Source organism: Vicia villosa, linkage group LG7 (assembly GCF_029867415.1).
Source record: "Vicia villosa cultivar HV-30 ecotype Madison, WI linkage group LG7, Vvil1.0, whole genome shotgun sequence".
NCBI classification, from domain to species: Eukaryota; Viridiplantae; Streptophyta; class Magnoliopsida; order Fabales; family Fabaceae; genus Vicia; species Vicia villosa.
In genome coordinates, this window is record NC_081186.1 from 102823673 (window position 1) to 102839447 (window position 15775).

A 15775-nucleotide genomic window follows, 5' to 3' on the forward strand; every position below is an offset into this window, starting at 1 on the left:
CGGTTAATGAAGTTTATTTGCAATCTAGGATACACAATAGGAGTTTATCTGGTGGAGGAGGTCAACAAGAAATGCTTGAAGCGCATTATTGACATCTGGATGTTAATAGGAGCTCGGTCTTGGGAAGAGAGAAAAACCATCTTTGGCAAGCTCTAGAGCCTTTAGGGCTTTTGATATTTTACATCTGCATATCTGTGATGTATTTTCTTTACCCGTAATTGTATGCAGATTTCATAGATAATGAGTGCAACTTTGACTTCTAAGGCGGGGAATACTGTGGATCAGGAGTGACGTTGCTGCAGAAGCCATGCCGACTTTACTGAAAGTTTTGGATCTAACTGCCCGCCCCTTACTCACAAGATTAGACTCTCGTTCTGCCAAGGGTCGCCAAACTCCTCCTTTGGATGAGGATTTCTCTTACTTGGCTAAGCTTTTCGGGCCTGTTCTGAAGGAAGAACTGGCTACTCTATCTTGATATACCCGGCGTGCCTCGGCAACTTTGGCCCTTGGTGCATCCAGTCATTAGGAGGATTTTTGGTTTGATTATCACTATGATGAAAAGCAACGAATGAAGGATAGCATTCACGATCTGAAGCTTCAACGGGATAGGTATCTCCATGAAGTAAATAAAGCTTCTACATCTCTTACTGGGGGTGGAGAATGCTTTGCTTCCCGTAAAGCTCGATGGTTCTCTCTCTGTCCAACTAGCTTATCTGTTGAAGAATTTGGCGATGAAGAAACAAGTTCTGACCGTTGTTAGGAGTAGTTTAGCTTGTGCTAAAAAAATTAGAATCTTTGCATCCTCATAACATTCTGCTGACCCAATTAACTATTAGCTAACTGCACGAGTTCTACCTCAAGTTCTACACTTTAAATCCTTACATTTATATTGCATGTCACTGTTCACAAATACGACAACAATAATTTTTGTGATTTTGAATTTACTACTTATTTCTTTCTGTTCCTCTAAAATAATTTTGATTAATGGAGTGTGAAATTTTAATTATTATAATTCATAGTTAGATTAATATGTGAATTAACATTAAAAAATAATCGTGATAAAATAAAATTGGTTAATTGAGTATACAAAATTAGTTAATATAATTTATATTTTGATTATAGAGTGTTTTGACATCAAAATAATAAAGTTTTAGGTGATAAATTAGTTTTGATAAATATTTTTATAAAAAATATTCTTATTGTAAATAATATGCTTTTATTTTTTATCTTTTAAAAATACTTTATTCTTAGTATAAATTAATACTGATTGGGGTAAGAATATGGTGAAAAACTGTGTCAAAATAGTATTACTACTTTACTTAATAGATAAGTTGGTAATTTTAGAGAGGAGAGACGAATTCTATCTTGTGCCTCCTTATAAATACATATTGTGTGATTCAGCTTACACACATAAGTCTCATAGTTTGCTTGTAACCTGTTTCTTTTGCCTAAAGTATATCATGTGGAGGCTGAAGATAGCAGATGGTGGAAATGACCCCAACATATTCAGCACAAATAACTTTCTAGGAAGACAGACATGGGAGTTTGATCCAAATGCTGGTACTTCTGAGGAGAGAGCTCAAGTTGAAGCTGCTCGTCAACATTTCTATGATAACCGTTTCAAGGTTAAGGCCTGCAGTGACCTTCTTTGGCGCTTTCAGGTAATTTTTTCTTGGTGCGGTTGATAATAATTTAAGAGTTTAATGAATATGGACTGAAAAGTCTAAAATAGTTTTACACTGTCATCCAATAGAAATATATCATTCTGCCGTGTTATATAATTTAAAATTTTCAGTATAACTTAGCAGAATATACCGTCGTCATTGGTTGAAAGTGTAAAACTATTTTATACTGATAATGCATATCCTTTTTCGATAATTTAAAATCTGCATGGAGTTGAGAAAACAGTAACCAAGCAAACTTATATTTTTTCTTGGTGCAGATTCTAAGAGAAAAAAACTTCAAACAAACAATATCAAGTGTGAAGATAGAAGATGAAGAGGATATAACAGATGAAAAAGTGGTAATCACTTTGAAAAGGGCTGTGCATCACCTATCAGCATTGCAAGTCAGTGATGGCCATTGGCCAGCTCATTTTGCGGGTCCTTTATTTCTTACTCCTCCCTGGGTTAGTGCATGTTAATTAATTAATTAATCAAAAAATATATATAAAAGATGTTCAGAAATTTGTTAACTATCGCAAAAACAACACTAAATTAAAAAGTTCAGAAAAAAAAAAAGAACAAATTTTGCTGTATTGAAGAAAATGTAACAAAATGACATTTTAAAATAATTGTTGTGCAGTAAAAACTCAGTGTATTATGCATTTAAAATCAGAGTCAGTACTGATTGAGCATTTAAAGCTGCTCCCGTAAATCCAACATTTTCAGTAGAGGCCAGATTTCGAACCAATAAAGGCAAAAAATAAATTAGAGCAAAGATCCTCGTCATTTTCTAAAAACGGAATAGACACGTCCATTATTATTATAATTTTTATAATTAATACCATCAATTTTAAAATATTTAAAAATTATAGTATTATTTATTAAGTCTAAAACTACAATACAATAGTAAAAACTTTTACATCTTTAAATAAAATGAAGCCGGTATCAACCTAAAAGATTGCACCCTTGTTTGAGATTCTACTTCTTCAAACAAGAAACTAGTCGATTAGAAGCAATAGAGGACAAATAACAATCTCTTAGGATCTTTTTAAGAGGTTGATGGAAAAGAGAGAAGATAATTTTAAAATAAGAGAATATTTGAGTGAAAAATATTGAAAGGTTTTAGTAGGAGAATTTACTTTAATTCATAACCTCTACAATTCGTTAATTTATGAAAACCCAAATTTATATTAGAGAAAGATTTTGAAGGACTTACATAATTTTTTAAATATATTTTATGTTATTATAATATTATAAAAATTAAAAATATAGTAACGACTAATTAACATTAGACATATACTTAAAAAAAAGTTTTAATTTTGCCGTTAAATCAGTTAATTAACACCTTAAGAAATATAGTAAGAAAAATTTTAATTTTGCCATTGAATAAGTTAATTAACACCTTAAGAAGGAAAATAAATAGAGAAATGAATAAAGAAAATAAATAGAGAAATGAACAAAGAAAGAAATAAACAGAGATTTCACTTTTTCTTTTTATGACATATATGGAGTCAATTTTTCAAGCTAATCTAAATTGGACTGAGACTGAATATTGAAACCTATATCTATGTATTTAGGGTTTTAAGGTTAGATTAAAGTTGAACTTCGGTGACCCAATTATAAATAAATAAATAAATATTTTAGTTTATATATAAGAGTAAATAATACACAATCATAATTAGATTTTTAAAATAATATAAAAGTAGTATTGATAATTTTATAATAATTAATATTTAATAATTTTTTAAATTTTTTATAGTCTCTTAAATTTTTAATAGGCTATGTAGATAGGACCAAAAAATTTGTTTTAATAATAATAATAATAATAATAATAATAATAATAATAATAATAATAAAAAATGAATAATCTATTGGTTTTATCAATTGTTTGTTCACAATATTGTCTTATTATTTCCTCTTCTCATATGTTATGCATTGCAATTTATTTTATGGTATTGTATATTATGTATTAGTATACAAAATTTATTTTCATTCATTAAATAAATATATTACAACAGGAATTATGAATAGTTTTTATTTTAATTTGTGTACTAGAGTGATTGAAGAAAGAAAAAGGAAATAAAAGCAACTATCATTTTTATTCAAAACAAAATCCTTTATCATACTTTATAAATCAAAAGCAAAATATGGTCCAACCTTGAAAATTGTCTAAACCATCCGCCTTCCCATTTTAACCGGTTTTTGATGAATTTTATGATTAAATCCCAATTTGTTTGCATGTCTATTTTCATGCCCAAACAAATTGGTTAGGATTTCGATTCTCGATCCGACTGGTCGAAGTGGCTGGTCTAATTTGATTTTGATTACCATGCAATTTTTTAAATAGCAACGAATTAAGATTACATTAAAATTATATTTTATAATTGTTTTATACAATATTTTTTATGATTTAATTAATTTTTTTTACTTGGTTAAAATATTCCAGGTTTTTTGTTTGTATATAACAGGACATCTTGATTTAATATTTAAAGAAGAATATCGCAAAGAGATTCTCCGTTACATATATTGTCATCAGGTATATGCATATTTTATTCAATCAATCTTGTTGATAAAAAAGAATGATATATTCTTCATTTTCGTGTATTATTATTAAAGTTTCACAATACTTAAATATTAAGTTCATCATGACAATAATAAATAAATAATTAATGGTGGTAATGTGTTTTTTTATTTAAATTTTGAAGAATGAAGATGGAGGGTGGGGACTTCACATAGAGAGTCATAGTACCATGTTTTGTACTGCATTTAATTACATATGCATGCGAATTCTTGGAGAAATGCCTCATGAAGGTGAAGAGAATGCTTGTGCTAGAGCTATAAAATGGATTCGTGATCATGGTGGTGTAACACATATACCTTCATGGGGAAAAATATGGCTTTCGGTACATTCTTTTTTTAATACAAATGCACATACATGCATACCTTTATAACATATGCTATTATTAATTTAATTTAAATGAACAATTCATACGTAGATACTTGGCATATTTGATTGGAGCGGATGCAATCCCATGCCTCCCGAATTTTGGATTCTTCCTTCATTTCTTCCAGGTTAAATGAAATAATTTTTAATTTGTTATTCTTAACTTATAAATTACTCAAATCTGCCACTTGCTAACCTCCCACCAGTGACATATTTGACCACACATGTCTTATATCTAGCAGAGAGGATGTCAACCCAAATGTCACTATCATGCAATATTCTCCATATTCATTTACCTAGAAGCACCAATTTAGTCAAATACATATCTCTAACCCCAAATTTTCATCCTTCTTAGGCCTAAAATCTTCGACTAAGGGATCCAAGAAATCTTATCTTTCCAATAGTTCATCTCTAAGGCAAACACCATTAGAGTCTAATAAGACTCTTCCATATTTTAACATGCATTTTAGGGAAGGAAAGAAAGAAAATGGATATAAAATTAAGGACAAGTTTAACAAGATCACTCTATCATCCAGTATGTACTACTATAAATAACACATCTAACATTGGACATAAAATGCTTTTCACCTAGGCATTAGAAACGAGGTAAACAAGGTCGTCATAAAAAGTAAAAACTTATCACCTTGGTGTTTAAAACACCGAGGTTTAATTTTATTAACGCATTCGTTCGAACCTTAGCTTCTGCACGTTTATTATTTACAAAATCTAGTGTTTTTTTATCTCGGTTTAATAACAAAACCGATGGGTTATTCGTTTGTTATAATAAAACTCGTTACATTGTTTATACAAAATATTAATAAAATAATTTGTTTACAAACTACACTGTTTATCCAGAATATTACATTTTTTATACAGATAAAATTAATTGTCCATGAAGATCATATGTTGAATTTTTAATCCCTTGATATTCTCTATGACTTTTGCTTGCATTTGTTTCTAATATAAAATGGTTAGATAAATAAAAAAAATTCTGCTCAAATAAATACATAAGAACACAAAACCTAAACCCAAACAATCTTCTGCTTTTGCAATCCATCATAAAAAAATATTCTTAGAAAACACTCTTGCAAATCTTAAACTCTTCATGATGTATCTTCAAATCTTTGATAATTCTGGGGAACAAAAAAAAGGTAGATAAATAATTAATTTTCTCTTAAAAACTATTGCAAATCTTAAAGTGGAGGATAGTTTCAACCGCTTTATGATGTTTCAGAATGCCTTTATAATGAAAGTTATTTATGTCTCGTGCGGATCACTAATGGTAATGTCTTGAGCGTTGATAGTCATGAAATGGACGACAAGGATTTGATTAAGAACATGTTAGAATATTTATTTACAAATAAAAAATACAATTAAAATAGAGGTTTCAATGTTCCCTTGGTTTTTTGGAAAATCGACGGGTTAGAACATTTATATACAAATAAAAAATACAATTAAAATAGAGGTTTCAATGTTCCCTCGGTTTTTTAAGAAAACCGATGAGTTAGAACATTCATTTACAAATAAAAATTATAAGAGAGGTTTGAACACCGATATGACGCGCATGTTTTGAATTCATATCACTAGAATAACAATGATTAGCTATATTCAAGTCGTAACGTCTCTTTTAGATTATCAAGGGGACTTTTGAGCTATTTAAACGTCTCATTGTCTCTTCAAACATTGTTTTAAAGTCTTTTCCTTTTTTCAACATCTCATTACCAACTTTCTGTGTCTTGTTAACTTGTTTCAAAGTCCTAGTTTATCAAAAATGAATGCAAATTTGTTGTTCATTATCAATGAAAAGTATGTAGATTTCAATGGTTTCAATCGTTTTGAACTAAGGAAAGCTGTTAACAAATGGAGGTTGAATAGTTACTTTCACATTCTTCATGGCCCCATATACACTAATCTTGTTAAAGAGTTTTTGATGAATGTCTCCGTTGTTCCAATTGGTCATGATGAAGTCATTCAGTCCTATATAATGACTCTCATTTTTTCATCACTGATTGCTATGACAATCAACTGTCAACAGGCAAGTAGCTCTGTTGAACACTATGAATTCAACAATGTCTACTAAACCCAACTTAATCGAATTTATGCCAAACAATATAATTTGTATAGTCCTGCTTCTCTACTCCCAATTACAAAATTTTGATTTCAACTTCTATTGGTAAATCTTCGCCCAAGAGAGAAAAGCCTGGAAATGCTTACTTGGTATGACAAGCATCTCTTGTTATTCTTCACCTACTACATCAGAGTTAATCTTCCTCTGACCATTTTCATATTCTTAAAGGAAATGATAAATACTTCTCGGGAGGAAACAATTTTCCTTATACCTTATGGAAGAGTTCTTTATGAACTTTTCTATAAGTTAGGGATTGTTAGGGGTAATGTTGAAATTGAGTGGACTATGAAGTTTGAATTTGTTGAGTAATTTTCTTGGTTGTGTTGTTTTTTATTATTATCAATGAAATATTTCTTTTTTCTATTATTGTCTATTCTTGTTTATTGATAACAAATTTTAAATGCGGAAACGAGGATTCGAAACGAGGTTCTTATAACTATATTACCTCGGTTTTCAGGTTTATTAATTTTTTATGAAAAAAAATGCACTAATTTATAGTTGTGTTACCTCGACTTTTTATAAAACCAACGTAACATGTTGTTTATCTTATTACAAAAAATAAAGATTACGCTCCCATGACACATCCTCTTGGTTTTTAACATTTTGTAGATGAAAATTTCGTCATAAAAAGTGTTAATCATTATAGTGATGATGTACTTGTTACCCCAAAATTTAGACCTTTTCAAGATATAGTTAATCAACATTCTATAGATAACTTTGTGACAGGGGTTTTTACCAATATAAAGTTTTAGGTGAGGCTGGAAAAATGGGTATGACCCATTGGGAATGTTCGTTTTTTCCTACACTTTAGTGGAGAGAGAGCCAAGGGTTTAGGTTCGCACCATCTAATGTACGTATCCGCCCGACCACGCCCCGTTTTTTTGCGGCCACCTGCATTTACATGAATTTTTATATTTTTAAGTGTAAAAGGTGTGTTGCCCGCCCCGCCCTTATTTGTAGTGCGGAGTGGCTTAAGATTTTAGACTCCTATCCTCAAGTATGCCCGTTCCATCCCATTTTTTCGTAGGGCTGGACTAAACAGGATGGACATGCCCATTTTCCACCCCTAATTCTAGGTATTTAAACAAAAGAGATTCTTAAAAACTAAAATTGAGAACCGAATCAAACCAAATCATTTTTTATTGGTTTGGTTCGATTTTAGAATTGACCAAAAAACAATCGGTTTTATTTCGTTTGAATTATTGGTTTAATTATTTTTTGGTCCACTTACACCCCTAATAATATTTGTTCCCATATATGGTCTATAAAATTCCCGATACTCAATCCCAAACCCGTGTGGGTACCAATGTATGTACTCATATTCATACCTTATGAGTAATGAAATACACATACTCATACCCGTTTACGCATATCAATTTTTATTATCTAAACATTTTAACATTTATTTTTTTATTATCTAAACTCTTCTAAATTCTTAAAAATCACCATTCAATATAATTTTTTAATCCTCTCGCTTAAGATGAATTTTGAGTTTGTAATTAAGAAAGATTTTTAAAAGATTAGATATACAAAACTCTCAATTCATTTTTACTAACCCAAACTCGCAAATAAAGTATAAAGTAAACTCATATTTTTCACATAAAAAAATTCAATTGTCACATCATCTAAAATTAGGAATCTTATTTTTTGACTTGAAATAATAAAAGTAAAAATAAAAAATCAACTGACATATTTTCATTTTTAGAAATAGGAGAAAAATATTGTGAATTAATAAAAGAAAAATAGACCATAAATATTTTTTAGTCTTATCTATTTGTTTTATAAACTACTAATAGACCATAAATATTTTTAAGAAAAATATTGTTCCATAAATATTTGTTTTAACATGTTAATTCTATTTATCATTTAATTCAACTTTTAATATTACAAACTACTTTATTTATTGCAGCTAAAATGTGGTGTTATTGTCGATTGGTTTACTTGCCTATGTCTTATTTGTACGGAAAAAAGTTTGTAGGCCCAATCACACGACTTATTGAAGAGTTGAGAGAAGAACTCTTTATTCAACCTTATAAAAAAGTTGATTGGAGAAAAGCACGTCATCAATGTGCTAAGGTGTGCAAGATATTATGATTAATTACTAATTAAACTGCATATCTTAAAGACTCAATAATCTAATAATTATATGTATGTATGTATGTATTATAGGAAGATCTTTACTATCCACATCCTTGGATACAAGACATAATATGGGATAGTTTATACATGTTTTCCGAGTCACTTTTGAGTTGTTGGCCTCTTAATAAGTTGGTTAGAGAAAAAGCTCTCCATATAACGATGAAGCATATTCACTATGAGGATGAGAATAGTCGATACATAAACTTGGCATGCGTGGAAAAGGTAATTAGCATCATTACAATAATAAATCATATTGATTGATTATTCAGTCACATGCATCAATTAACATGTGTATACATGCATTAGGTTTTATGCATGCTAGCTTGTTGGGTAGAAGATCCAAATGGTGATGCTTTTAAAAAGCATATTGCAAGGCTACCAGATTACTTATGGATTTCAGAAGATGGAATGACAATGCAGGTATATTTTACTACAATTAATAATTTTATGATCATATTATTATTTTTGTTGATAAAACTTTATCTTATATTTTTTATTAATAACAACATAAATTCATCATATATTTGTATGATATTGTAGAGTGTTGCTGGTAGTCAGTTATGGGATGCTGTTTTTTCAGTTAAAGCATTACTTGCCACTGACCTAATTGAAGAAACAGGTTCTACACTTGCCAAAGCACATGATTACATCAAAAAATCTCAGGTATAAATAATTAATTTTCGTGATATCATAGAATTGCCCTTCAAATTCAGTAAGTATCAAGAACATATTGTTCACTAATTAGATATTTGGGATATCTAGGTTAGTATTAACCACATAAAAATACATTTATATTAGCTATTAAGGTTCCCATCAAGTGTCGTTCTAGTGGTAGGAGTTTAGCAATATAAACTCAAATAATGAAGTTCAAATTTCATCTAAAACTAGTGTAAAAAAATATTATTAATAATAATAATAACTAAAATCGCTCTAATTTGCTAAAACAAATTATCAAGTTAGGGCTCTTTATGCTAGAAAACAATAGTTTTGTGCATACTTCATTTAGTATAAGTACACTCATATTGTACAATAATTTTGCTTTATAGATAAGGGATAACCCTTCAGGAGATTTTAAGAGCATGTATCGTCACATTTCTAAAGGGTCGTGGCCATTCTCTGATCAAGACATTGGATGGCAAGTTTCTGATTGCACCGCAGAAGCTTTAAAGTGTTGTCTACTTTTATCAATGTTGCCTCCAGAGATTGTGGGGGATAAGATGGAACCAGAACGATTATATGATTCTATCAATATCCTATTATCACTTCAGGAAACTTTTTATTTTGCTTAAGTATTTTTTATTACATATTTAGTTAATTTGATGTTCAAATTTCATAAGCTAACTACATGTTTTGTTTATTCGTGCAGAGTAAAAATGGGGGTTTAGCAGCGTGGGAGCCAGCTGGAACTCAAAAATGGTTTGAAGTAAGTATTACTATTATACATATTTTTGAATAAATAAATAATATGTGTGTACTCACTAGTTGATGAAGATCATTCATTACTATTGTCTCATATATACAAAAAATAATTTAATTGATATACAGTGACTATGTAATTTTTATTATACACTTTTAACTAATTACATTCATTAAATTAATCAAAATATGTGACTTTAAGTAAATCTATACATATTGTGATTTGATACATTATAATCTATAAGTTAAACATATGAAATAATGTTAATTACATTTATGTTTGTTTTTTTTACAGATGTTCAATCCCACTGAACTATTTGCAGACCTTATTGTTGAACATGAATATGTTGAATGCACCGGATCAATAATTCAAGCTTTAGTTTTATTTAAGAAGATGTATCCACAGTTTAAAGCAAGCGAGATAGATGATTGCATTGCAAATGCAGTTCAGTTTATTGAAGATTCACAAACAACTAATGGTTCATGGTTTGGAAAATGGGGAATTTGCTTCATTTATAGTACTTGGCATGCACTTAATGGTCTAGAAGCTGCTGGCAAGACTTACACAAATTGTCCTGCCATTTCCCGTGCCTCTAAATTTCTACTTCAAACACAAAGAAAAGACGGTGGATGGGGGGAGAGCTTTCTTTCATGCTTAAAAAAGGTTAGTATTAGAAATTGGCCTCACTTTGTATTTATAGTCATATACAAGTCCATAGATTAATTTAAAGAGTTACGTGTAAAAAAATTTCTGTTTGCATAACAAAATCTAAAAAACTACAAAATGGAAATGTAAATGTAAATGTATATGTGTCATGATCATATTTTGCACATTTTCTTGAAAGAGGCAACAAATAACTATTAATAAAAACCCTATTCACAAGATACAAGTATAGGTCTTGATGGTTTTAAACTGCTCATTTATCAAGAGTTTTTGGAGTCTTCTTAGGGATGAACTAGGAATCATGTTTGAGCATTTTCACCATTTTGCATCTCTATCACATAGATTTGCTTCTTATTTTATGACATTGATCCCTAAGGTTAACTTCCCCTTGCATTTCGAGGATTTCTTACCTATCTCTCTAGTAGGATCCCTTTATAAGACGGTGGTTAAAATGTCGTCAATCAGACTTAGGTAGGTGATGGAAAAATTCATTTCTCCTAACCAACCTAGTTTTCTTAAAGGAAGAATGTTGGTTGATGGAGTTATGGCTATTAACGAGGTGGTGGACTTAGCCAAAAATTCTAAAAGACCTTATATCATCTTTAAAGTGAATTTTGAGAAAGCTTGTGATTCAGTTAGTTGGAATTTTATGGATTTTATGTTGATTAGATTTGGCTTTACTGTTAAATGGAGATCTGGAATGAAAGCTTACGTCTTTGCTAGGAATCATGCAGTGCTGGTCAATGTGCGTCCTACCCAAGAAATTAAAATCCAAAGAGGTCTGAAACAAAGGGATCTTCTAGCTGATTTCCTTTTTCTCCTACTAGCTGAGGGGCTCTGTTGTTTAGTTAGAAGGGCAGAGGAAATTGGTCTTTATTAGAGTCAATGTTTCCTACCTTATAGAGTCTTATCTCCAGTATGTTGATGATACTATTCTAATGGTTGATCTAACTCTAGATAATTTATGTGTATTAAGGCTATTCTTAGAGGTTTTGAGAGAATTTCGAGTCTTCGCATTAAATTCTTCAAAAGTAGCCTTATTAGGGTGAATGTTGATTCCGCTTTTTTCATTTCAGCTGAAGACTTCCTTCATTGTGAGAAAGTCTCTCTTCCTTTCATGTATCTTGTGCTTATAGTTGGGGAAAACCCCACCTCAATTAGTTGGAATTTTGATATAATACCTTACATCAAACAAGTATTGGTATGAGCCTTTTCAAATCGTATATGAAATTATTGGTATGAGCCTTTTCAAGTCGTATATGGGCGGAACCCTACTTTGTGGATTAAGAATGGCAGTCCTCTAACCTCATGTTTTATAGGATTTGCTCGTTAAACATGATGCTATCCAACTCAACTTAAAACAAATTTGGCTAAGGTTAAATTTGTCATGAAAAAGTTTGCCGACAACAAATGAAACTTCTTAGAAATTGTTGTGGGTGACAGAGTCCTTGTCAAACTACAAACTTACCATCACGCTTCAATTGCATTACACAAGAATCAAAAGTTGGATTTTTTTTTATTTTGGACCTTTTGAGCTATTGGCTCGTGTTGGATCAGTAGCTTAGAAATTGTTGCTTCCTTCAACAAAAAAGTACACCCTATCTTACATGTCTCTTTAGTTAGACAGTGTAACTTACACTGTGTAAGGGTAACCATTTCACTACCACTATTGTGCCTTTCTTCTCTATTCCAACATTTCCAATTTCCTTATCCGTAAGAATGTCATTTTTAAGGGCAAGTGTGTTAATAGAACTTTAGTTAAACTCTTTGTTGTTTTATTCTTTTGGATAAATTCCAAAAGCTTTTGTACATTTTTCCTTGCATTTTCTTTATACGTTAATTTACTATCATCACTTGTTTTATGTTCACGCCACATATTATCATATTTGAATTTATTTCACCCTCCAATATGTGGCAACATATCTTCAATTTCAAAAAATATAAAAATGAATGCTAGTGGAAATATATTGTTTGGATTTCACACTTCATAATTTTATATTATAAATCGGTAATCAAATTATTCCATTTAATATAAATGTGACACATTGATAACAAACAATGACATTATAATTCATTAAATGAAAATAATGCAGACATATGTTCCCCTTGAAGAAGAAGTTCGATCCAATGTTGTTCAAACATCATGGGCTCTTATGGGCTTAATTCATGCCGGCCAGGTTTGTCTAAATTTAAATTTAAAATTTTTAATTATTCATTTTGTATCATATTAGATATTTCATTTATAATATTATAAGTGTTTAATGAATTAATCTTCACAAAAGGGCTATGTAATTCTTATATGCAGGCAGAAATAGATCCTACTCCTCTTCATTGTGCTGCAAAATTAATCATCAATTCTCAATTAGAAGATGGGAATTGGCCTCAACAGGTTTATATTCTCAATTATTAATATTGATATGCAATGAATAATAAATCGCCATAACACAAGTATAATAATAATTAAAGTAACTCACGAGTTTAATTAGTCAACTTTAAATAATTTACATGCTCTATTTGTTAAAAAAATAAGTTCACATCTTATATTTATTTTTATAGATAAATAGAAATTAAAATATTTACTCATTTAATCATCTGGAAAGTTTTCTATGCTATACTATATTTATTCGGTTCGGGGGTCAGTTCTGGCATCAAGTGGTTCCAGCCCCCTATACTATATTTATTCGGTTCGGGGGTCAGTTCTGGCATCAAGTGGTTCCAGCCCCCTCCCGATCGAAGTTGCAGGGGATCGGACCGTGGTTCTCCCTACCAAGTCTAGCGCCAATCACCACTAGACCAACTAACAATTGGTCATAGTTTTTTAATTTTCGTTTAAAACGATTTACACTTACAAAAATAAATAACTAATAAATTTTATTATTATGAATGAAATTATTTTATGTTTTTCATCTCTTCGTACCAAAATAAATGTCATAGATGACACTTTCACATAGATTAAGAAAATACAATAAATGAAATAGAGAGAATAACAATATTACAACATTATTCTTATTGTCTATTGGTGTATTTTAATTATCATTAATACAATATGAGAGAAATAGTAAATTATGAGTATTAATTAGAGGATATTTTATCCGTCCCATATTATAAGCAAATTTTACTTTTTAGACTCATTGAATGATCAATTTATAACCGGATACATTAATTATTTAAGGAACCTAAAAAGTGAAATTTTCTTATAATATGAAACGGATGAAGTACAATTGGAAGGGAAAAATAAAATTGTATTAGAAACTAAAAACGACACTTATTTTAGGACAAATAATTTTTACAAATGCGACATTAATTTTAAAACAAAGGGAGTAATATTTTTCTAAAAATTGTTGATTTATAAACAAAGTATTTCTCTCATATTTATTCATGTCTTATTTATGGCAGGAAATCACAGGAGCATCATTGAAAACTCTCATGTTACATTATCCAATGTATACAAGTACTTTTCCAATGTGGGCATTAGCTGAGTATCGTAAGCGCGTTTTATTGTCATCCACTGTATTAACACAATAGAAAGATGTGAGCAAAAGACAGATGGAACCATATCTATAATAATGAATAAGGTGAATCTGAAGGGGAATCATGAGAAAAAAGTTGTGCACTTTATTATATATTAATTTCTTACATATGTACTTATTCAATATTATTAAATCTTATATTTAATTAGTATTGATTTTGTATTACTCGCAAACAAAAGTTGTTGAATTATGTAGTAAGTGTTGGATTTGAGATTTTACACACAAGAGAGTTATGTATAGTTTGAAAAAAAAATTAGATTTTGAAAATTTTAGGGAAATAAAATCTGAGTTTAAAATCACTTTAAAAAATTAAGCAGTAGAAAGAATAAATGCGGAAAATAAAAGTTCAGGGAAAAAAAACACCAAGAATTATAGAGGTTCAGTAAAATTAAAAGGACTTACAAACTCCCATATACAAGAAAATGTTGCTTGATCATCAACCAAATGTTACAAGACGATGGATGTGAGCGTATTACATGCAAAACAAGGTTCCACATTCTCTCCTTTTTTATTTATAAAAAGGCGGAGAAAGATGCATTGCGAGAAGTAAATATGCAAAACAAGGAAAACATTCATAACTCATTGTTCTTTTACTTTGTTATTCAATTATGTTTTTTTGGAGTGAAACGTTCATACCAAGCAATTAATTACTTTGTTATGTTAGTTAAGAGTCATACATAGTTTGTCAAAAATTATGTTTTGTGTAGTTATGTTTGTGTGTGTAAGATTGTGACTAACATTGATATATAACTCATATATAATTCTCAATGAAAATGACAGAGAAACTAATTAATTCCACCACAAATCATACATTCTCTACTCTCTCTAATCTCTTTCTCCAAGTGATTTCAAGTAGTGTGCGTAGAAATGATTATGTACCAGTCTTATGTTTCATATAATTCTAGGTTTGCGGCGGCGTTCTAAAAACACATTGCTCTAATTCTTTTTTGGAGGAATTATTTCTTCGAGATCATCCAATTTAAATTTGGTTGAAGGAATTGCTCCTTTAGATTCCATCTATATATTCTAGTGATAAAAAAAAATATAGATTTCGTTGGATATATAGAGTTTCATCAATATATAGAGTTTCCCTCTTTTCTACTCATACTTGTTTTTTTGGAATTTAACTCGTGTTGTTTTCCATCAGTAGTGGCTTTTATTTCTTCAACTGCTTCCTTTATCTGCTTGCAACTTGCTAGATCATACCAAAAAAACCAATAATTCGACATCATTGTGGAGTGACGTATTACCATCACACAAAAGCATACCGAATAAATTGAGTCTTGTGAA

The 15775-nt window shown here is 30.0% G+C and overlaps 1 protein-coding gene across 1 annotated transcript; it reads left to right on the plus strand.

The window, feature by feature from the left end:
• The first annotated feature begins 1424 nt into the window (after positions 1-1424).
• LOC131616263 (beta-amyrin synthase-like) lies at positions 1425-14683 on the plus strand. Its single transcript, XM_058887543.1, has 15 exons — positions 1425-1661; positions 1943-2128; positions 4111-4200; positions 4370-4567; positions 4661-4736; positions 8646-8812; positions 8906-9097; positions 9182-9295; positions 9416-9538; positions 9922-10125; positions 10218-10298; positions 10587-10955; positions 13049-13132; positions 13261-13344; positions 14352-14683. The coding sequence occupies exons 1-15, from the start codon at positions 1461-1463 to the stop codon at positions 14478-14480; spliced, it is 2298 nt and encodes a 765-aa protein (XP_058743526.1). The 5' UTR covers positions 1425-1460; the 3' UTR covers positions 14481-14683.
• Positions 14684-15775: the final 1092 nt, after the last annotated feature.